This window comes from Limanda limanda, chromosome 11 (assembly GCF_963576545.1).
Source record: "Limanda limanda chromosome 11, fLimLim1.1, whole genome shotgun sequence".
Classification (NCBI taxonomy): Eukaryota; Metazoa; Chordata; class Actinopteri; order Pleuronectiformes; family Pleuronectidae; genus Limanda; species Limanda limanda.
Window position 1 is genome coordinate 24,359,407 of NC_083646.1, and position 24,905 is coordinate 24,384,311.

General features: G+C 45.0%; 1 protein-coding gene across 1 annotated transcript in view; it reads left to right on the forward strand.

Annotated features, from left to right (window-relative positions):
• The window catches only part of LOC133014091 (teashirt homolog 1-like), a 35,682-nt gene extending 15,806 nt beyond the window's left edge, over positions 1-19,876 (forward strand). Inside the window, exon 2 of the mRNA XM_061081228.1 lies at positions 15,035-19,876. Coding sequence (XP_060937211.1) covers positions 15,035-18,570 — 3,536 coding nt within the window. The 3' untranslated portion in view covers positions 18,571-19,876. The remainder of the gene's footprint in view (positions 1-15,034) is intronic.
• The last annotated feature ends 5,029 nt before the right edge of the window (positions 19,877-24,905 follow it).

A 24,905-nucleotide genomic window follows, 5' to 3' on the forward strand; every position in this document is an offset into this window, starting at 1 on the left:
AAGGAGGTGGGACTCCCTGAGCCCATGGGTGGGAGAGTGTGCGCCCGAGTGTGTGTGTGAGTGTGTGTGTGTGTGTGTGTGTGAATGAAGGTGTGTATGTGTATGTTTATGCTCATGTACTGTAACGCGCTTTTAGCTCCTTAAGTCGGCTTCACTTGGGATTGCTGGCATGTGTTGGCGTCTGGCTGTTTCTCGTCTTTATTCTCATTCACGTGTGTGTGTGTGTGTGTGTGTGTTTGTGTGTGTGTGTGTGTTTGTGTGTGTGAGTGTGTAAAGCTGTCTACATTGATCTCCAGTGATGTGATCCTCCTTCAGAGTCCGTTCTCACCGGACTCTGATTTACGGCTTCATTAAGATCCTCGTGCTACCTCCCCTTCTTTTTGTCTCCCTCCTTTCGCCAGGTCACTCTCTGAGAGACACACACAGACACACACACACACACAAACACTCACATGCACTCGGCGGAGGGGAAAGCTGCAACTAAAGGGACTTTTCATCCCCGACACTTTGTATAGTTTGCTTCTGTTCTGTTTGTCATCTTTATGAATAATCTCTTATTATGCATCAAGGGCTTAGCACCTCATTGTGCGCCCCCCGAGAGTTGAAGTGCTGTGGTGGTTCTGGAGGTGCTTCCCTACCCCCAGGCAGCCCCACTCGGCTGAAAAGAGCCCTCATTGTGTGTGTGTCGTCTTTTATGGCGCTGTCTGAAAGAGAGGGATGCACTCCAGTCGGCATTGAAATGCACGTGGTAGAGCAGCCAGCAGAGCAGGACAAACACCACAGGTTGTAAACGCATTGAAAAGGAGTGTGTGTACGGGAGTGTGTAAGGTGTGCATGAGGATATGTAAATGTAGGTGTGAGGGGAGTGTGGGTGTGTGTGTGTGAGTGTGTGTGCAGGCTCTTGACTGAGAGGTTTTCACTCTCTTTACCTCCACTTTTCTTTTCCTGATACACTTTGCCGCTTACTTTACTCCTTTTTCCTCCTCCCTGTCCACCTGTCTTCTGTCGTCGTCGGAAATGACTGCCAGGGAAGTTTTTTCCCTGTTTTTAAACCGCACCCCCCCCCCCCTCCACCGCCACCACCGCCATTATCAGGAGTTAAGTCATGCAGAAATGTAAGAAAAAAAGAAAAAAAGAGAAGGTAATCACACTTTGTGCTGGTGCTTTTGTCGTCAGGCCGTGATGGAAATGGGTCTAAATATGAGATTAGAACCTGCCGCTGACTGATGCTATTAGGCAGATATGCCATAGACTTTACTATCTCCCATGAAGGATTAGCGCAAATTATACTGGGAGACAGGCTTGATTTTTCCCTCTGCCTGGCTGGATGTGGGCATTTGAGGCACTCTAAGTTGACAGCGTCTGTCTCCGCTTAGTTCTCCGAGACAGGTTGTGTGACAGCTGATGCCAGGCGAGGGCTTAAAAAGTGTGTATGTGTGGGTGTCTATTTGTGTATTGGACGACGCCTGGTCTGTGTGTGTGTGTGGTATTGTGTGTGTGTGTGTGTGTGACAGTAGGAGAGTTTTAAACTGACAGGCGAGCGTGTTTGAATGTGATTGCGCGTTAGTGACGTTTTTTTTTTTTTTTCCAGAAAACAGGTTCTCTTTGAGTAGGGTGACAATTGGGAAAGGCTAATTTTAAGCTTGTTAGCTTCTTCTTTAATTCTACAAACTCTTATCTAGTGTTATTTTAAATAATTAAAGCGTCTGTAAGACTGTCCAGGTGAAGCCGTATTTGTAGCTATGAATAAGTAAGAAAGCCCGGCAGACGTCTGACCAAGTGCTGGATTTCAGAGCTTCAAACCATTTGTAGGAACCCTGATGGAAAAAAAACAAACAAACCCCAGATAACAGGACTCACAAGTTTCTTTTTGTATCCAAACCCTCACTTTGGGTCAGAGGGGTCCATCGTGGCAGCCGTCACGTAGTGTGTAATCTGAAATTTGTTTGAAGTATGATGTTGATATAACTGGGGGGGAAGGTGGTCGAGGAATGTTTGAGGGAACATGCAAATGCTCCCTGTTTTAGCCCGGCTGTCTCCTCCCGGCCCGCTGATTTAGGAGGGTGACATGTCCTTTAATGTTGGGTAGTAAACTGGAGGGGTGGATTTATAGGCTCAAGCCTTTTTTTCTCCCCCACTGTCTCTGTCCGCTGGCTCCTATGTCGACTGTACAAGATACACTCTGACTGGATTTCTTCTGTTTCAAGGCTGCAGAAGAGGCCTCAGCAGAGTTGTTAGTTTCTGCTTTGTGCCAGGAACAAGTAACACACACAAGTTGGACAAAGGAAGTTTGAATGGAAACTCACGTGATCCAGTAACTTGAAAACAGCAAACTTTGGGTTAAACCTGTCGTGAATAACAGCTCAACCTCAGAACAAAGACATTTCCTACATCAAAATGCTGATCAATCAATTTTCATACTTGACATTTTATCCTAAGCTATGCCTACATGTAAGGTTAAAAATCCCCAGAGCCAGACTTTATTTGGACTTTGGATCGGCACCAATTTGCACACACTCCTCATTGTTAAAGAAGGTAAAAATAAATCCTAACTCCACCCACTTCCCGATTCGCATCAATATTGAATGTGTTCCTCCTTGTGTCGTGCCCACCCCTCCACAACCATCATGGAAACTGGTTGAGTTGTTTTTGTGTAAACCTTCTTACAAGGCAACAGACAAAGGGACAGAGTTGAAAACTCCTCGGCCGAGGTAATGATCTTTACTGCACATCATAAACCACTCATATCCACTCACAGCTCATGTTTGGATTCAACGGGCCCTCGCCTCTTCCTCACCTATTTGCTTCCCACTCATCATCCTCGTCTCTGCTCTGTCCTCCTCTTTACTTCATGAGGTATGATGCACAGCAGCGCCTCACAGTAAGGACAGGACTGTAACAGGTCAGAGTGTAAAGTTACTCAAATAGCTCTATTGTCAGATTAGTATGGTATACACTGTTTCCTTATATTGTCTCCATGCTGGATTTGGGACAGACGAGCCTGTCCAGCTCTGATACGATGTAGGCCGACATTCTGCCTGACTACAGCAGGTGAATATGAACGTGTTAGTCATTTTTTATTCCAGGTGGCTGACTAGAAAATCCTCCTCAGTGAGGTGTGGGAGGATTTACTCACCGCCTCGAGTGTGCAGATTCTGCACTGCATTGTAGAGCTTCTAAATCTCAAGTAACGTCATAAGTTTGGTCTCCACTAGACTTTTGGAGTTACATAATAAAAGACGTTTTATTGTCTAACCTCACAATAATAGACCAAGAGGGGAAACACACAGCAGTGAAGTCTTTTTAGCATGCGGAAAGTCGTAACGGCCCCAGTATCAGAATCTTAGAAGCCTGTATCGGTCTCCTCTTTACATGATGCTCCAAATCAGTCTCCTCCTCTCCTCTCCTCAGTTTGACTGATCAGTCCGAGGCCTAGTTTACTGCTGCCAGCACGGGACTTGATGTTCACTTCTCTATTTATTTCCACGGCCCGTGTGTTTTTTCCCCATATAAAGACAGTCTATGTCCAACTGTGTCACCGCGTGATGGATTGCATAGTCCTCTTCTCTCAGGAAGAGAAAGGGGGGGTGAGGGTTGGTGGAAAGAAGGGAGGAAATACGGAAGGAAAGAATGAGTGAAAGAGCAGGGAAGCGGAGTGGTGTGGTGCACCAGTGAAGGACATGGCAGCTTAGCGCTGGCCAAAAAGACTGTGCTGAACACCTGCTCCTGTCTCCAACGCCCCTTCAACCTCCTCATTACCTGTCAATCTATCACAAGGCAGCCAGATCAAATGTCCGCAGCAGCCAGGACTCGCACAGGGAGGGAGCGGGTGAGGTGGGAGGGGGGGAGGGAAGACAGAAAGAAAGACGGGAAAGAGAGGGACAGATTGCTTGTCTCGGAAAGAGCAAAAAAACGAAGGGGAAGTAAATGGAGCATCTGCGTGTCCATATCAAAGATGTGTTGATAATTAGGAGTTAACTTTGTTCATTTAAAACTTCTGGAGGTAGTTTGTCATGTTGCTAAATTTAGAATTCTGCGTCGGATGCAGCTTCATGTCAAAGTGTTTTTATAACCGGTCAATGGCAACTTCAAATATTACACAAAGGTCTATGGAGGTAAAATAAGAAATAAAGTAACACAGAGAAATGTTGAGGTTCAGAACATTATTTAACAAATACAATTCCACCATTTATTACTTGGACTGAAAATCAATAATAATTTGTCAGGCGTCACAAACAGCAGTTTTGAGTTTATTTCAACACAACATTACAACACTTCACCTGCTCTACACAGAAGTGTTCAGAGCCACAGTGAACCGCCGGCTGGCCTTTGATTGGCGCCTCTGTGTAAAGGAGGTGAATCTGTGACAGACAAGCGCCACTGAGTCGGGGCCCTGCGGTTTCAGATTACAGCCACAATGCTGCCAATGTGTGTGTGTGTGTGTGTGCTTTATACACAACAAAGTGTACCTGAACATTAGTGTGGATGCAGATATGCTCACACAGTTTTATGGGTTTATTTTGTGCCAGCAGTGGATGAATTGTGTGTACTGTATATACGTGTGCGTTGATACATAGCAGTACTCATTTACACAGGCATCATTGAACGTGTGTGTGTGTGCTTTGAAAGTCAGATGAATCCGAGCTCATCAAGGTGCATTTGTGCACACATGACCAGTCCCAGCCCTCTATTTCGGATCCCTTTCTCTCCCTCTCTCTGTCTTTCTCAGTGTTTCTCAAGCTCCTCTTGCCCTTCTCTTCCCTGTAGTGTGTGAGCTCTGGTGATTTGGGGTAATTATCCTGAGTTGGGTCATCTATCAGGCTGGCCGTTGCTAGGAGATGGAAGCAGCTGGTGCTTGTTGTCATGTCAGAGAGGGTGAATTTGTGTGTGTTTGTACCTACTCAGTGTATGTTTGTGTGTTTCCCTGGATTGAGGTGAAGATGTGAAGATTGCATGTGTAGAGTAAGGGGTGTGTGTGTGTGTGTGTGTGTGTGTGTGTGTGTGTGTGTGTGTGTGTTGTGTGTGTGTGTGTGAAGTGGTCCATCCTGATGCTGGGATTTAAAAGCGCAGGTGCTGTCGGAGGAAAGGAGGAAGAAAAGGAGCCGATAGATGGAGGGAAGGATTAAGGGGGAGGAGGGAGACTCAGGTGAGGGTGGGGTCAGAGGTTGAAAGAGGCCAGGTGGACTTTGATTGTGTGTGTGGGTGTGTGTGTCTGTGTTTAGTAGGAGTGGGCAGCATAAAAGGCACAGGTGTGTGTGTGTGTGTGATGGACAAGGGAGCTGTATGATAAATTTGTCCAGGCAGATGGAAGTTGGAAGAAGTCGGTCCTGGGGGAATAGTTTTAGTGCCTGTGAAAATTGCAAGATTGAGTGTGTGTGTCTGTGTGTGTGTGTGTGTGTGTGTTGGGGCGTTGGGGCAGGGGGTGTCTATTTCCTATTGGCAGGTGATGGTTCCACAGATGGGTGCTCGTTCAGATCCCCGCTGTGGGCGCTCATTTGCCCTGTTGTAATCCATTGTGACCCATTGTGCTGTCCCTGTCTCAGGTTACATGATCTAAGCACGCCATTCATGTTCAAGCTAACATGAACACACCCCCCCAATCACAGACACACCCACATTGAAAGGTCAACTGCAACCGTTGTTGTCTTAACGCTGCGTTTAGTGAACATATGGGAGATTTCAAAGAAGAAACGGGAGATTATCATCAGGTTTGTTTTTTTTTCCTGCCAATGTGATCAAACGGCAAAAGAAGGGTTAGGGTTAGGGTTAACCCTAACCCTAACACTGGGAAGACACTACACTGGTAAATCCAGTAAATAAGCAATCATGGTAATTATCATATTAACATGAAAACTAGTGCAAACAGTGTCATCATAAAAGTAAACAACTACCATATTATGATTAGCTAATTTAAATTACAACCAATACAGAATTTAGTACAGTTTTTTAGTTTTTTTAGCAGGGAAGTAAAATAAACTGATTATAATAATTCAAAAAAAATTATGATAACAAATTCACAGTTATCAAACTAATTAGAAAAATGTTAGGAAAACTACACACCAGGTCTGTGTAGACTGTGGAGCAGCTGACGGAACTGTGGACTTCTCCTGTCTGCATCCCAGTAGTTCCACTGGAAGTTTGATGTGCTCAACCTGTTGGCAGGTCTGTGAACGGCAGCTGGATATAAGCCACACATCCATAAGAGCCGCGGCAACTGTAAATACAAGCTCCACTCTCAGCGTCCCATACCGGCCTAATTAGCGCCACTTAGCATTTGTCATTGCGTTTAGGGGTGAAGATTAGAAACACCTCTCAATTAATCTGCAATCAGCCTGTTTGTTAATTAGCTAACCTGTTCTAAGTGGCCTTCGGGGCTCTTGTGTAATTAGCTAAGCTGCTGGGAAGCAGGCCTGTGTATTGACATTGACCTAAAGCACACACACACACACACACACACACACACGCAAAGACACACACACTTACACAAGTACATATATACTGAAAGACACAATTTTGTAGTCATCACCAATCATGGTCAAGAGGGACAAGAACCTCTGGCTGCCAATAAATTAAAGACAAGCACACCTTCTGCACTGTGTTCCGGAAAAACAAACAAATGCAGACACACACACACACACACACACACACACACACACACACACACACTTCCTAACAGACTTTATTAGTAGTCGCAAGTGTGCCAAGCTCATCCAAATATACATATTTGCACGTAGTCATGCTCGGAGCGATACACTTACCCTGATTATTGCTCTCCTCACTCTAAACCTGCCTCCCTCAAAAGCATTGGTAGACGAGGCAGTTGGGGGGGAAAAAGAAAAAAAAACATACTGTACTCCCCAATGCACGTCGTACACTCTTTTGAACATTTCATCCTTTTCAAGTGCAACAACATCCCCACCAAAATGAACAGCTTCTCCATTGCCGTGTTGAAGCACTCCTTTTTTTCTCTTGCTCACTTCAAAGCCATTTGTTTACTCTGCTGCCTCCTGACATTGTCTGTGGTAATTAAAGGAGCGCACTGAAATTTATGGTTTAATTATACAGGCCTTGTTATGCAGAGAGGACCAGGATGGGCTGATATGCTCAATAAAAATAAATAAATTCCATACGGGTTTATTGAACCCGCGATTCGCCTGCGAGGTTGCACTCGCTCCAGCCACTCAGGTGTGGGTTTACGTCTGATTGTGTTTGTGTATTCATGTGTGTGTGTGCATATGTGTGCTTGTTTATTTATGTATGTATTGCCTCGCAGGGCAGCAGCAGCAGCAGCTTGGTGCACAAGTGTTGAGTGGGTGAGGATGAAATTAAAAAAAAAAAAATAGAAAAAAGAAAAGCCAGATGAATTGCAATCGATTGGCGCTGGTTCACTGTATTGATCCCCCAGCATGTTAAAGCCTGCTGTACTCCATGAAACACACTCAGTCAGTCAGTGTGGGTTCACCCCCCCCCCCCACCTCCTCACTTCACTTCCCACCCCCTGCCCCCCTCTACCCCTTCGCCAGCTAACACACGGCTGGATACTGTAAATGTCTCTCTGTGTTGTTACCGCATGCATGTGTAAAAAGCAGAGACGATAGTGCTCACAGCCGAAGCTTTATAAGCCAGAGAGAAAGAGAAAGTTTGTGTGTGTGTGTGTGTGTGTGTGTGTGTGTGTGTGTGTGTGTGTGTGTGTGTGTGTGTGTGTGTGTGCTGAGTGTGTGTGAGTTTTGGTTTTTGTGCATGCACAGTAATGGAGAGTGATCTTGGCTGTGGCCCACAAGCTGCTTCTCTGAACTGATCTTTGAGTTGGGTATAAAAAGCGCTTGCTCTATAAATAAAACAGCAGCACCTTTTACACTCGCTCTCTCTTACTTGCACATGCACAGACACACACACACACACACACACACACACTTTCTCCACTATTCCCGTGGGGACACCCATGAAAATAATGCATTCCTTAGAACTTTACGCTAACCCTAACCACCATGACTAAATGCCTGACCTCAACCCTTACCCTCAATGTAACCTAAATCTAATTCTAACACAAACCCTTTAAACCTACTTCTTTGACTCCAAAATCTGTGGTTATTCACAGGTTTTTTAAATGCAAATAAACCAGGTAAAAAGGAGATTCTTTTTTTTCCTGATGCGTCAGGTTCGGCTCCACGAAGGAACGGAAAACTGAGGCGCTCTCACACCTCGATGTCTGGTCAAACTAAAGCGTTGACCCGTTACTGCCGATCACAGCTGAACTGATTCAAACCCGTGTCCACTGCAGAATCAGTTGACCCGGGAGTGAAGGCCGATGAATCCACTCCATTGCAGACAAACGCAAGATGTTACTGGGTGTTGGTGGGATTGTTAACCAGTGGAAAAGGGGTTATGGTCTTAACCCTCAACATTCCTCTTGCAATTTACAATCTTACAATCTTACAATCATTTACACAAAAACATTCACATAACCCCCCCCCCCCCATCAATCCATATATCAGTCTCTACAGGTCAGACAGAAGGATGTCTGTGGGACATATTGACATATTTACATGAGAGCATGACCTCTACAAGCTTAGCACTGGACACCTGTCCGACCTTTGACACCACCTTGCTTTACAGAACAATAATCCAATTAGATGGATGCCGCACATGTTTAGATATTCAGCTGATGCTAGTAATTTGTGGCAAGAAGCTGATCAATATATTCCTCAAAGCTATTTTAAGGCATGAACTCCGGAGAATGTCCTCACAATTCTCCGGTCAGATGTGTTCACAAAATCACAAATCTCAGAGGGTGCATTTCAGGGGTAGCACATGTGATGACATATTTATTTACGCACATTTCTTTATTTATTTGATGTGAATTTGGGAGAGGGGCAATCACGGCAGTCATTAAAATGTCTTTGTCTTTCTAAATTGATATCTTTGTCAATGTCTTCTACGTGTATAGCACTTCTTTATCCAGAGATTTAACTTTGGGGTTGGCTGGAGAAACCTGGGAGAAAGTCCGGAGCTTCTCACTTGGCCATTTGTGTTCTTAAATACAGCCCCTCCGTAGAATGTCAGGAGATTATCCAGAGTTCAGTGGATATCTTAAATCTTAAATCCACTCGCTAACAACACTGAACCTGAACCTCTTTGGTGAGAGAACAGTCTTTTCTTCCATCTTAATCTGGCCAGGAATTGTCAGGATGCGGACCAAAGTGTTGGAAAGGAGAAGATGACAGATAATCCAACATGCTCTGCTGCTAGCGAGGCCAAACCCACTACACACTGCTCTCGAGAAGATCAGCGCTGTGACTCTGCATAATACCACTGGGCTACTGTATCTCAACCAGACTGAGAGTGTTTACACGGAGCCACCAGTGCCAGCCAGCACCGGGAAGCCTGGTGCTGGACTCGCTGAAAATCTGCCAATAACACAAAATTTCAACACTTAGTCCCGTTTGTGCAGCACTTTATTCACATCCACACTGCTTTCTACGTCGGTCCATTATGTAGCTATACGTCTGAAGAACAACATGTCCCATCCGCTGCCGTCTGCTCCGCTCAACTCAGACTTGAAGTGTTTTGAAATGGGGGTGGAGAGGGGGGGTGAGAGATGAATTGGTACAGCGAGCTGGAATGCTGCAGCAGTTATTTAAGGCCCTGTAGGTGCTGCCTAGGCCATATGCTCCCATTATTCCGCTTGGGAGGGGCCCATGTGGGCATGTGAGCAGGGCTGGAGATGAGGAGGAGGAGGAGGAGGAGGAGGGTGGGAGAAAAGGAGAAAGAGGTTTTGATGGAGGGGAGTGAAATGTAGGAAGGTAGCTGACAAATTATTTTAAGGAGAGCCCCCCTATCAAGCACAGGAGGAATTTTAAGAGCGGAATACTTGGGAGAAGCCTGAGACGAGATGAGAACGAATTAGTTTCCAAAGAAAATGATCGCCTTCACCCTCAATATCCGGCTCATTCACCGTCCTCTCTGCATAATTCATCTCGTCAGATTTTGAGGTGTGACAGAGTATGATTCATGAACTCCTGAACTTTTCAGGTTGATAGCTTCTCTTATGTTCCAGCTTCTCAATCACTGCCATGTCGTGGAGCTGCCCTTCATTAGATCCTGTGCGACGAGCTTCCTTATGAATATGTGTTTAGTTGCTTGTTGGTTTTGCCACAACTTAAATGTACTAAAATATGACTTTCCCTCCTTTCAGACTCTGGTTTTGTCGGCTGCATGGGATGAGTTTAAAGAAAAATCTTTACTCTTCCACATAGCTTACTATTTATCCTTTGAGAAAACAAAGCCCACATACAGCTTTGTTGTTAGCTCCGTATCTCTTCCTCTCTCTTGTTCCTCCTCCTCTTTCTCTCTTCTCCTCCCTATCTGTACAGTCGCTTGTCAAACTGAGGCCTGTGCTCCTGATCAGGGCATTGCTCTCATGTTAGCCGCTTCACGGGAAGCACATCCCAGCATTCCCTCTGACACGCCGGCAGCAGCATTACCATAATTGGCTTTTCTACATGACGGGACAGAGGAAATAATAATGTCATTTTATTTACAGCCCTCTTGTCCCGGTCCGAGAGCTATCACCCCCCCCCTCCTTCCTCTCCCATCCTCCCTCTTCCCCACCACACTCTCTCCCCTCTGCACATTCGCTGACATACACGCATCCTCCGCCTCCCCCCTCCTCCTGTATCTCATCTCTCTCTCCCCTCTCCCCGTGCAGGGCGCGAGTCTCGTTCTGCCACAGTGTGTAGGTCAAGCGATGGCTTTTTGATCAGCTCCTGTCCAAAGCCATCAGGGTTGAGAGGCACGTAATGGAGAGCAGGGTGACAAACAGAATCTGGGGAAGGAATAAGACTGCCAGTTTCCTATTAGAGGCCGGCCTAAACGGCCTCTGCATCCCCCCCTCCCGAACCGCCACCGCCCCCCCCGCCATTCTCCGCCGCGAACCCTCTCCTGCACTGCCTAAATCACATGAGTGAAGGGGCCTGTGATTGGACATTAGTGCCGCAAATGACTGCCGTGATTGCCCCTCTTCCCAAACTCACATCAAATAAATAAAGAAATGTGTGTAAATAAATAGAAGGAGGGGTGTTGGAGAAATGGGGCTGGTGGTGGAGGTGTCTGAGAGGGGAGGCTGACTGGTCTCATCCCCTTCTTTCCCCTCTCTCTCTCTCTCTCATTTCATCGCCTTTCTGCCTTTCTTATCTGGTTTGTTTGGCTTTGACAGCGGCCAAATGGTGAAGCTCTGTGAGCCTGACAGAGAGTTTTATTGATTTAACAACCAGCAGACTCTCAGCAAAGAAAAGGGAGAAGGCAAAAAAAAGGGGTAGGGCAGAGAGAGATAGCAAAGTTTTGAAAAGGAGTGATATGTTTCTGCTTTACTCCCTGCCAAAGGGCTGACGTGTCCGCTGGTTTGTTTTTTGTTTGGTATCATTTGCAAAAATCAAGTCATACACAGTGTCAAGCCGTGTGAGAGGGAGAATGTTTTAGAGATGATCTGTGCTCATAGGTCGATCACGTTGTCCCATTATGAGACCCAGCTTTGTGCCGAGGCGGGACACAGGGCGTTTACCACAGTCTTTTCATCAGAAAACTGTCTGTCTGGTCTGCACAGCAGGACTGCACACTCTCAGCTCTGTCTGCTCTCGGAGAACCAGAGTTATGGGAGCAAACCCGGTCACAGATTGCCAATGCAAAAACGGTGATAACACATGCAGCACTCTCTAATCTTTAGGTGCAGATCAGAATCAAGGGCGTTTCATCTGTGCTTTACTTTAAAACTCTCATTTGAATTATAATAATAATAAATGAAATGGAGGAGAACAAGACACACACTTGAGCTTTTTAAAAGCTCTTATATTAAATCAAATAAGGGTCTGTCGCCCAAAGTATATTTGGTAGCTAGAAAACCTTTGATAGCGTCTGCTTTACAGCACGATAGGTGTCTGTGTCAAATCAATTTGCATTATGAATTTTTAAAAGGACTCTTGATAACATCCAAAGGGGCTACTTCAAACCCTCCACGTGTTTTATGTTCCTTTTTATTAATGGCATATTAACCGTATGTGTGGGTATTGGGAGATCAGGGATGCACTTGGATGCTATTTCCTGCTTCCTTGCTTCGTGTAGCCGGTGATCTGGCGTGGCTGGTGCGGGTTTGATCACTGCTTCTTCTGACAGTGAGTCTGCAGTGCTATCCTGGCCACGCTGCCGCCTGTCTCCTTGATGGCAGCACGTCCCCGAGCAAAAGTGACAGGCGCTTTGGCGCCCGTGCAGATGGCCCTGCTCACAGCCATCACCCACTCGGCAAACCAAACCGCCAGGGACGGCACGCCAGCCCTACCCCTTCCAGAGCCTGGCCCTTGCTGCTGGTGTTGCGCCGCATATGTGCATCCAGGGCAGGAGAAGGAGCTTAATCTGATCGCCAGTCAGAATCACACATCCTCAAGTTGCACTGAAAGAACAGATAGTGTTGATATGCAACTCTAAATATTTTTAACGTCCTCACGCTCCAGATTTGAACATCCTGTCTGAAATGAAAGCAGCATCTAAAAAACAGATGGTGAGATCATTTATATATCAGACTAATGTTAGACACGTTTGTCACTAATATTGTGCATCTATGGTTTGCAAAAAGCATCCACTTGCTGCCTGTGATTTTTACAGATGTCGGTGTCTGCCAGTCTTTTGTCTGTGTGCTTTTGATATCTCCCTCTTTGTTGTTTCCATGACAACATGGCAGGACAGGCATTGATTGACAGGGATCGTCAAAGGGTTCCCTGGCGACCTGTTCATCGTTCGAAGCCCCTCCCTGCTGCAGTCTGTGTTTTGTCACTCACCCAGGGATATTTCTGATCTGCAGCTTCTCATTCCTGCTGTCTTTGTGTGTGTGTGTGTGTGTGTGTGTGTGTGTGTGTGTGTGTGTGTGTGTGTGTGTGTGTGTGTGTGTATTTATGTATTAAGCACTGCCAGCTATTGGGGTTTAGCTACTTTTTGGCTGCAGCTGACATGAGCGACTCACATAGGTAATTCCTACTGTATGTTTGCACTGTTAGTGATTGGATAGCCGTTCCGCAGGATGCTTTGTATATTAAATGGCTGATACCTATATTGATAGTCTCCTGTTCCGCGGAAGCGGGTTAGCGAGGGGGAAGGCACTGTAACAGAAGACACTCTGCAGATGTGTTGCGGAGAGTACAGCACATAATGCTAATCTGCTGTGTTAGGGATTTTCAGGAGTTTTAGAAACTGTCTCGGTCTCAGTCTGTCAGTGGGATTGAAGCGCAGCCAGGTTCTCCTGTAGTGCTCTCATTTCACTGAAATCCTGTCAGGCGTTAGGGGAGTATGTTGCTCATTTGGCGAGGAGTGTATCAGTAGCGCACAGCAAACTCGAGACTTATAGGCAATATTATGGTCGAAGGGTTCGGCTCTGCACTGTACGAGCAAACATGTATGAGCTGAGCAGAGTGCAAGAGGTACACACATAGGCATGGGGGGGTGAGCATGCGGGCAAACACGCGTTTCGCAAACAGGCACTTACTTAGGTACACACACACACACGCAAACACACACACACACACACACACAGTCACAGTTGATGGTGCAGCTGCTCACCTCCCCCCACCCATCTCCTCTCAGGCAGCAGTAAATGGTGCCAGTGTATATATATCAGGTATTATGTCCACTTAGATTATGATATGACAGGTTAGCGTGCCGTTTGAAGCTGACAGCACATCTGTTTCATCAGGAGAGACTGATACTGGCATCTAGGACACACATCTCACCATGCAGGAAGGAGATAAAGGAAGAAGCTAGGGGGCCGTCTTTCCTGTCTCCCTGCCTCCCTCACCCTCTCGCTCTCTCTCTCTCTTTCCCTCTCTCCCTTTCTCCTTTTCTCCATGTTCTCTTACAGCCCCTCCGCCCGCCCACCAAACCCACCAGCTCCTGCTCACTTTTTCTTTCTCCTCCACGTTTCCTTTTCATTCACTTGTTCTCCCCCTCACCACCTCCTTTCTCTCCTACTTACTGATGCTCGTGGTGTCCTCCCCAGCATAGACACACACACACACACACGCACACACACACACACACACACACACACACACACACACACACACACACACACACACACACACACACACACACACACACACACACACACACACACACTGTCTAGCCTTCTTCCTTATACTGTATGGCTTCATATATATTTACTGGTAAACTTGTTACATCTCAACCTTCCTTAGTTCCATTTCCCCACGCCCTAAATTTTCATCATGTGTTCCCTTTCTTCGGTCTCCTTGTTCAGCATTGAGTTTGCCATTTTGGATCACGGAACAGTAGTAGATTGTGCAGATGCATAAACTGCCTGTCCAGGAGTCCTTTCTTCAACTGTCACTCTAGTATTCTCAATCTTAGCACTATTGTATTACTAGTTCCTGCTTATAGGCCGAAAAGAAAATGAACCTTTTGTTTTTCAGAGCGGGTTAGAAATGGATGTGTTATCTCCAGGGCAGCATTTTGTTTCTTCCCCTGCTCAATCAGTTACATAACCTGAACATGTGAGAAACTGAATTTCATGGACTGGATGAGTGAGAGGCAATAAAGCTCGGGGAAGAGAAAAAAAAGAGGGAGAAAGGGGGAGTTGAACAAGTAAGCATGCAGCTGGCTAACAAGGCCAAACAGCCAGTCATTTCCTGGGGAACATGAGGCATGTGTGGAGGAATAGGGAGTTGGGAAGGAAAAGGACAACTGTCAGAAGCTCAGTGATTTATTTTTCCCTTGGAGGCTTTTTTCACCACTGGCTTTCAGAGCCACATGTGTGTAAAATACACACTAACTCATGCATGCATGCATACAGACACATACACACACTCACTGGATGAGAATAAAAGCTTACATTTCCTATCACTGAGTATTCACTCCATGTTATTTTGACAGTAGTCCTGTTAGTGTGCTGTAAATCTTTAATTTTACTGAGCTGACCTCTTTTTTTCTCTCTCTCTTCCTTTCTCCTCTTTTTGTCTTCTTTCCCTCTGCGCTCCAGCGTACATGCCCGAAGACGAGCTTAAGGCAGGCCCTCAAGATGAGGAAGAGCACCTGCAGGATGACGGCCTCTCGTTAGATGGCCAGGACAATGAGTTCCTGTGCAACGAGGAAGAGGAAGATGTGGATGGAGGCCAGCCGCCGAGCTACAGAGACTCTCCACTCAGCAATGGCACTAACCCTGATGCCGGGTATGGGTCTCCACTCAGTGATGCCAGCGACCGACTTACGGACTTCAAGAGCACCTCTTCCACAGACGGTCAGGAGAGGGAAGGCACAGCTTTACCCTTTCGCCCCAACAACGGCCTCTCTTTCCAGGATAGCCTGGCACAGATGAAAGCCGTCTATGCAAACCTCATCTCAGATGCCTCTTGGTCCAGCATCACAATGGACATCATGAAATCTAAGCCTGCTGCGGCAGGCAGTGTCAACAGTGCCGTCACCTCTCCGGAGCCAGCCTCTACTGCCTCTGTCTCTACAACCCCGACCATAAACAAAAGTAGTGCGGTCAACATTGTTAGCGGTCACCACAATGGTAGGAGCTCCAGCTCCACTGTTAATAACCACACAGGCAGCGCAAGTGGCAATACGAACGGCACAGCAGCTAGCTCGGTTGGCAGCCACAGTGCAACCAGCAGCAGTGGGGTCAGCAGTGGTGCAGCCAGTAACGGTGGTGGTGTAGGCTATGACTGGCATCAGGCAGCACTTGCCAAAACTTTTCAGCAGAACCCATACCACCTTCTACCAGAGCCCAGCCTCTTCAGCACAGTGCAGCTCTACCGGCAGAACAACAAGCTGTATGGTTCTGTTTTCACTGGGGCGAGCAAGTTTCGCTGCAAAGACTGCAGCGGTGCCTATGACACACTGGTGGGTTTGACAGTTCACATGAATGAGTCGGGCCATTATCGAGATGATAACAAGGACAAAGAGGAGGAACAGGGAAAGCGCTGGTCCAAACCACGCAAGCGCTCTCTGATGGAGATGGAGGGGAAAGAGGATGCCCAGAAGGTGCTGAAGTGCATGTACTGTGGCCACTCATTTGAGTCTCTGCAAGATCTCAGTGTTCATATGATCAAGACCAAGCATTACCAGAAAGTGCCTCTCAAAGAACCAGTGCCAGCCTTGGCCACTAAACTGCTGCCCAGTTCAGCTAAAAAACGAGCTCTCCAAGATGCTATAGTTTCGCCATGCTCCCCAGACTCTCTCCATGCTGGTATCGGTGGTGGCAGCATATCCCTTGGGGACATTGGCAAAGACACAAAAGCCGCATCAAACCCTTATGTTACTCCAAACAACCGCTATGGCTACCAGAATGGTGCGAGCTACACATGGCAGTTTGAGGCTCGTAAAGCCCAGATCCTCAAATGCATGGAGTGTGGGAGCTCCCATGATACACTGCAACAGCTGACTGCCCATATGATGGTCACAGGTCACTTTTTGAAGGTCACAAATTCTGCATCGAAGAAGGGCAAACAGCTATTTTTTGATCCAGTGGTGGAAGAAAAGTTTCAGTCTATCCCATTGCCACCGACCACAACCAGACTCCCTGTTCCCAGTATTGTAAAGTCACAGCCTGTGTCCCCTGCTCTCTCCTCAGGCTCAGAGGAAAAGAGGGAAGGAGGTGAGGATGAAAATATTGATGGTGGTGAGTTATTGGAGAAAAAAATTAAGGAGGAAAAAGACGACTCAGGTGAAAAATCTGAGAATGACGGCACATCATATAAATATCTAAGAGAGGAAGATCTTGAGGAGGCCCCAAAAGGGGGTTTAGATATTCTTAAATCACTTGAGAACACAGTATCCAGTGCCATCAGTAAGGCCCAGACAGGGACACCCACATGGGGGGGCTACCCTAGCATTCATGCGGCCTACCAGCTGCAAGGTGCAATGAAAAGCTCAACTACTGTCCTGCCCCCAACTGTCCAGAGTGTCCACAGGCAGCCAATGTATAGCAGTGGGCTACGTGGCCTGGTGGGTGACCCCAACTCAGTCATCCACTCGCCTCGGAGCCCTTCCTCCCCGACCCCCCTCAGGAGCAATGTCACTGCCATGGAGGAGCTTGTGGAGAAAGTGACAGGGAAACCTGCCACTGTGAAGAAAGAAAAGGAGGAGAAGATGGTGAGCCTGGAACGATGCCGACCCTCATCGTTAGTAAAATCCCCCTCTCCTGCACTGAGAGAGCAAAGAGAGCAATTAATATCTCCAAATGACCTCTCTGTAGGTAAACCCTCTGGTATGCGAAGTAGAAGCCCAGGCAGTGTAGACTCTGAGCTCATTTGCAAGAGGGAGCCCAAAGAGAGCCCAGTAGATGGCCACAACAACCATTCAAAGAATGGCTCTGAGGCCTGTCTGTCCCCAGTAACTAACGGCAACAGTCTTGGCATCATCACTGATCACTCACCAGAAATTCCTTTCATCAACCCTCTCAGCGCACTCCAGTCAATCATGAACACACACCTGGGTAAGGCCTCCAAAACAGTAAGCCCAGCTGCTGATCCGCTATCTATGCTTTACAAAATCAGCAACAGCATGATGGAAAAGCCAGCCTTCAACCCCACTCCTCAGGGCAAGCCAGCTGAGCCCACCAACCACTATCAATTGTATGATAACGGTGACCAACCCATAGACCTGAGTAAAAATAAGTCAAACTCCAACAACAACAATAATAACAGTAATACCAATGCGCTCTTGACCAACAATAGTATAAACGGCAACAAACCCCTCATTTCCCTCCCTGACTCCGTCTCCTCACCTCTCAGAGAGAATGCGCTAATGGACATCTCTGATATGGTAAAGAACCTCACCGGCAGACTGACGCCCAAATCTTCAACTCCCTCCTCCATTTCGGAGAAGTCCGATGCTGATGGCAGTGCATTTGAAGACGCCCTAGAAGACCTCTCTCCGGTGCAGAAGAGGAAAGGGCGGCAGTCCAATTGGAATCCCCAGCACCTTCTCATCCTCCAGGCACAGTTTGCCTCCAGCCTGAGGGAGACACAAGAGGGCCGCTACGCCATGACCGACTTAGGCCCTCAGGAAAGGGTCCACATCTGTAAGTTCACTGGCCTCTCCATGACCACCATATCCCACTGGCTAGCTAATGTCAAGTACCAGCTGAGACGGACTGGGGGCACCAAGTTTCTCAAGAACATGGACTCATGCCAGCCAGTGTTTCTCTGTGGTGACTGTGCCTCCCAGTTCAGGACTCCCTCCTCCTACATCAACCACCTGGAGTTTCACCTGGGCTTCAGCATGAAGGACCTGTCCAAGCTGTCAACTGAGCACCTACGGGAGCAGCAGGCTGCCTCAAAGGTGATCACAGACAAAATGACATTCGGCAGCCCCCTGTCAGCATTGACCACGCCAGAGGACGACACAGGCTCTGTGTACCAGTGCAGACTTTGCAATCGGACATTCGTCAGCAAACACGCAGTCAAACTGCACCTCAGCAAGACCCACGGCAAGTCTCCAGAGGACCACCTGGTGTTTGTCACTGCTTTGGAGAAACTGGAGAAGCTAGACAAGATGGAGAAGGTTTAAGCGGAGTCTCGTGCTGACGGTAGAGACTGACAGCTGTGTAACTGACTAGAATTGCATTGCACTAAAAATGACTTTGTTCACAGTTACTGCACTGGGCCAAACTGAGCCGCCAGAAAAAAAATCAGTCTTATTGTTTTTCGTTGTGATAACTGCCTGACTGGACCATGTCTTTTCATGTTGATTTTTTTTGTTTTTGTTTTGCAAAACTTTTTTTTTACACTTATTTTGTAATATATTTATATGCTATTTGTCTGATCTGTGCATGTATTTTAGTGAATCAAGGTTAAACACAAGATTTTAATCTTTTCATGGCAAAAATACAACTACTGCTTCAATGGTTAAAGTTGTGAGTGGAGAGAATTGGTGGAAGAGAAAACTGTATATTACTTGATATGAAGAAGATGAAAATTAAATGTATACACCAAAAGAATGAAAGACTACCCTGAAAGACTGAAGTAGCACCTTAGACAGTTGAATTTTGAATTTGTAAAGAGAACGTGTTTTGAAATATCTTGCATTTGTCAAAACCAGATTGATTTTTAAAAGATCAAGGATTATCATTTCCCCCCTCTCTCATTTCTTTGGTTCCTGTCACTGCAGTGTTTTTGATGATGAATGGCCTGCTCATAAACCTGCCAATGTATTAGAAAAAAAAGACCACGTGAACATTTGGAAAAACGGAAATGCTGCTTTTTTGGTTATGAGTCAATCAGTGAAAATGAATGGCCGTCAGTATGCAAGTTTGCTCAAAAAACTTTTCCTTGTTGTGAAATATCACCTTATAGCAATTTTCCAGTTGTATGGTTTGTTACAACTTTCTCTTTCTAAATTGTGTCGCTTTATTCAACTGTAAAGAGAAAAGTCTGTTACATGTAAATGATTAGCAGTGAACTGTCAGTACTCCATAAAACATATCTTACCATTTGAAACTGCTCAACATTCTTTGTATCTTAAGGTGTGTGCATTCTCTAACTTTTATATCGTCATTTTATATACAAAAATGATTAAAAAAATAAAAACAGATGGTGTATATAGATATATGCTGTAGAGCTACAAATGTCCTTTTCTAAAGAAAATACAAATTTAGCTTCTTTGGCTTGGTTTACAGAAATGATTTTAATTATACTTGCATCCAATTTGATGCATGAAATGGTGTGGAAAATAAATAAGCGATGCACAATGACTATACATTTCAATGTTTTATCAACAATATTGTAAAGAAAAAAAAACTTTTTAGCACCGATTAGTTTGTTTCATTTCTTTCTCAATTGTAAAATAAACCCCAAAGCAGTTGTTAACAGTCGTACATTTGTGGTTGTGTGTTCATTTGTCATGGTGGTGCACCGAATTCAACGTCTATAAAAACTTAAAGCAATCAAACCCTCATCAAATCCCTACTTTCTGCTGGAGGTTTCTGTTCTCTTCCCTTCGGCTGCACTTATCATTGCAGAGGTGAGACTTAAAAAAAAAATCCTTGTGTCACTATTTTTACATATTTTGCAACAGACCTGCTTTTATGTTTGCAAAGTTTTAAGAGAAAAAGAAAAAGTCACTGGTGTCATACTTGTAACTGATGACTGAGCCACATCATACTGCCGATGATTATAATGATGAAGATGACGGGGATGATAAGCCTGTGAGGGTGTCTATTGTACTGTGAGAAACCCATGCTAGGCTTGTGACTGGCCTTCGGAGGGCCAGTTCTGAAAGAATCAGTGTTATACTGTATTAATGATGGCAGTGTGCTTTTGCCTGTCTTCTTGGAACAAAATCAGATGGGTGTCTGTTCTGCTTGATATAGCCTCCTGACTGGCCACACTCAACCAACCAATAATTCACACAACTATTCAGATGATACACGAGCAGCAAGCTTTCCTTCTATCTCATCAGCCGCAAGAGAAAACACACTGACAACCGCTGCGCTCTACATTTACATTTTTGTTTGATACTTTTCATAGGGATGCTATAAGTTATATAAAGTGAAAGTTCTGGCTATAATTAAATATAAATTTGGTATTTCAGACAGTTTGTCAACATTGATGAGATGTTGGCTGCTTAATTCATCATATGTGTACAGTAAAAAACATACTTTTAACACAGCTTAACACAGGTTTGTGTGTTTATATTAAAAAAATCCGGATGAAGTGTCACTTTACTATTTTACTGGCTGAATCCCCAGCAAGCTTGTGGTTATTTGAACTCAGTCAAAAACTAGGCCTGTTGGAGACAATCTTTTCCTTTTCCACTTCATTGACACGTGCATAGTTGCTTGCAGAGCATGACAGATTACTGCACCTTTCGACAAATCAAACAGGTTCTTAATCGTCAGAGTCTGGTCGGCTTTTGTTGCACTTCGTTTGCAGCTTTTGCACTTTCCTGTAAGCTGTTGCTTTTAGTCATGTTCCATTTGTCCAACTTATACCACAGACATCACATTGAGCTGAATTAAGAACTGAATGTATTTTATTATCTAACACTGACCTCCAAATGACCCTTAACTAAAGGTAAGCAGAAGTTTCTGGGTTTTCTTCCTCGGGCTGCCCTGCAGGTATGGCGTCCGCATCAGGAATTTGATCTCTCATCTCGCCCTCATGTCTCAGGTTTCTGATTGAGTACTTACAGAACGAGCCTTTGTGTGGATGAAGCCATGCTGCAGTGTTATGACTTCCATTCCTCACACTCACAACATGTCTCGTGTTGGCTGAGTCAGTCACACACACTCACTCACTCGCGAGGCTATATTAGCATGAGTGTCTTTGTGCAATTACACACCTCCTCGATCTGGCTGCACCTCGCTGTGTTGATACACGGATTCAGTGACAAAGGAAACACAGGCAGAGGGCAGATTAACTCTGCTGAAGATGCAGCTCCCTCAGAAAGGGGCTGCTAGAGTTGGGTTATAAAACAAACACGGCAGATAAACAAGCAACATTTGGAGGAGATAGTGTTCCCTGCGTAGCAGAAATAAAAAACACCTTGTAGGTTTAATACCCCACAGCTAAACCTGTAATTTTGCTGTGCCGTCAGATAGCTGCTCAGCCGATAGAGACTCCTTCCTGCTTTGTTAGAGATCAGTGCACTGTTTCCTGTGCGTATTCTATGTAAATTACATGCGATAATCGCCACGCACGGCACAATGCTGGTTCCCGTGGAGCAAACGGAAACCGAGGATAGATAAACGCAGGCTGGGCAGATTTGCATAGCCTTTGTGTTTTGGGCGCTGCTGAACGTGAGCCCTGAGGATTGGTAGGGATTTCCTCAAGGTTTTGTATAAGTAAATGCCTGCTTCCTCTCAGGGCTGGGACCATTATGTACAGCAGACAGGGGTGGGTGTAGACAGAGGGCACAAATGGAATAACAAAATTACCTGGGCTGGTGGGAACACGGAGAGGGAGTATTAACCTCCATAACTCGTGTCTGCCTCTGCCTAGATAGAACAGAGACACATTGGTGTTTGCAATGGAAGGTGTTCTCCACTTTACACCGTGCGTTGCATCAAGTATGCTGTTTATATTTGGGTCATGTGTCGGACACGATAGACATGATAGAAAGGTCTCTAGCGTGGTTAGGAGTCACAGACGAGTGGAGCTAAATAAAGGAGAGCGTGTTGATCCCAGTGCGTGTGATGTTTGATCTTTTCCCTGGGGGTTACCTCTCCACATTCAAAGTGTGTTATTGCCTTAAATGTACTGTATGTATGCTTGAGTGGCAACGCAAACTCACACCTGTGGTTCCCCGGTAAGCCTTTTGTTACGATTCATATGTTCGTGGTTGTTGTTCCTGGTCTGCGTGTGATAGCGGCACGCAGATCATTGTCAACCATGAAACAAAAGCCGGTGCTCCCGCTGAGGATCCCGGCGTTCATCCGCCGCATATAAAACCTCCAACTTTGCACACAACTCCAGACGTATGGTTTAATACCCCTCCGAAATACCTCAAAACAAACAAACAATGTCTGACGGAGAATCAACAAACAAAGCATCAACGACTGAGAGCCTTTGTGCCGGATCAGAAACCAAAGTCGGAGGAATCTGTTTGGATCCTGATAAAACGCTTCATTGTTAGAAATTGCACCCGGGAAGTTATCAGTGTTGGTGTTTTGCAGAAGGTACCTGCCTCTGTCTATTTTTATGTTGATTTAAGTCAGTTTGTGGACTTGATTCAATTATGTTGCTCAACTTTTAAATGTGCAGGATCTGTGACAGTTCTATTCTCTACACATACACTAACCAAAAACAGGTTCTGTTTAGAACCAGAACAGGTTCCGATGAACTTCCGCTTTAAGAACCTCAAGTCTACATCCTTTTAACTTCCCTGAGGGACTTCAAACATTTCAGTTTGAGACAGCGCATTATCACAGACTCTTAAAAAGGAGATTGGTACACAATGCTCTAATTGTGTTTTTATGTATTTTTAGTTCGTTATCAAAGCAAAACCATGTTTGGTAACTAAAATTACATCATGACCTGATACAGGCAAAATTACAGAAGATTTAAAAGGTCTTTTAAACTTAATTTCCAACGAGTTAATTTTGTCCAACTGTTTCTTAGAATTAATAAACCATTCATACATTGGATTCCATTAAAACCAAATCCTGTTGTGAATTTTTGGATTAAAATCTTTAGTTCATGTACAATTAAATTATTTGTATGCCTTCCACTATGAAAACCATGCTTATGCTTATGCTTACCACAAAGAGTTATGAAAAAATATAAAACAAGAATAAAATATATACATGTGCAGGAAAAATATTTACCATATAATAACAAAAAAAGGAGTAGGTACATTAATGCAGCTTCAAAAGCAGCCCTCTAATTATTATGTGTAGGATTCACAATACAGGTAATTTGATGTTCCACCACAATCACCACACGTTTTTTTAAATCAAAACTCTTTATATATTAACATTATAAACATCTGTTAGACTCTTATTGATTCACATACAGCAATGAAGCTGATAGGTTTCACAAATGTCTGTCACATTTAAAAGATATTTGAATTATAATCAGGTAATTTCAAGCACAACAGTGTGAAAACCAATGCCACTGTAACAGAGTGCTGGACTCCAGCTGGTGGCAGTGGCAGTGTATTTGTATTTCTTGTGATGGACACGCCGCAGTCTTTCATCAAGGTGGGTTTATTTTGCTGTGGGAGCGTTGATGTGACAGTGTTGTCTTTTGGAGAGTGACAGTGTTTGACAGCGGCAGGCTAACGGATGTAGGAGATCATCTCAGTCTGCCAAGCCTTTAGTTACGACGTGATGGTGGATGAGGACTGCAGGTGTGTGTCGCCAGGCCCTTCATCCATCACAAGCGCGGACAAAACACAAAGCATACAGCGGCATGAAATGCTTCCTCCATCTTGGTGGATGAGGGATGTGGTTTGATGAAACAAGATACAATAGCTATTCATTCTCTTCTTACAGTGTTTTTTGCCCCCTTCTTGTTTTCTTTTTTTGAGCGGAGGACTATTTTTTTTTTTTTTTATCGCATATCTTTATTTGGATGTGTCTTTGTCTTTCACTAAGATAAACATTATAAACCATGCACAAAAAGATAATGCTCTATATCTGTAAAATGTTTTTTTTCGGCTCACACCTTCTACATGTAGCAGCTAATCCATCTCTATTTGCCTGATAACCTGGGGACATGTCTATAGCTACAATAATAATTCATATATGAAAGATTAATGGCATATTTTCCATTATCCAGTGTGTATATGTATGATTCAGTCATTGACCTCTCAGGCTTTTTTTTTTTTTGAATTTGAGATCTACCATGTCCCTGTCATTTCCTATTTCAAATCAAAGAGGTCAACGCCGGAAATATCTCAAAACCAATTTGTGTTTCAAAAAGACCCGTGAGAAATAGTGACTGGTGTTGTGTTTGATATGCACAAAGACACTTATCCCTTATCTATCTTTTCAGAGCGAAAGAGAGGGAGATAGAGGGTGAAGTGCTCCAGGAATCAGTGCTGCCTCCATGAGATATGATGCTGCTTGATTTTGATCATTGACATTTGCTTTTTCATGCATCCCGAAAAAACAAGGCCTCCCTTCCATTAAGGAATTATTCAAATGACCTTCAACAGTGCATGTTTTCCTACAGTTTTGTTGTGGGAATATGAGAACACATACTGACATCTCAATTACTTATGCAAGGCTCAGAGTAGGCCCAGTGGATGCAATCACCGTGTGTGCAGTCTTCAGTCACTCCGAATCACTGAGGCTCCCGGACAGACACACATAATTCAGACAAATCAGACAGGATTTGCATACAAAGACTAAAAAACAAAAAAAAAAGAAGAAGAGAAAGAGGGCTTAAATAAAAAATGCA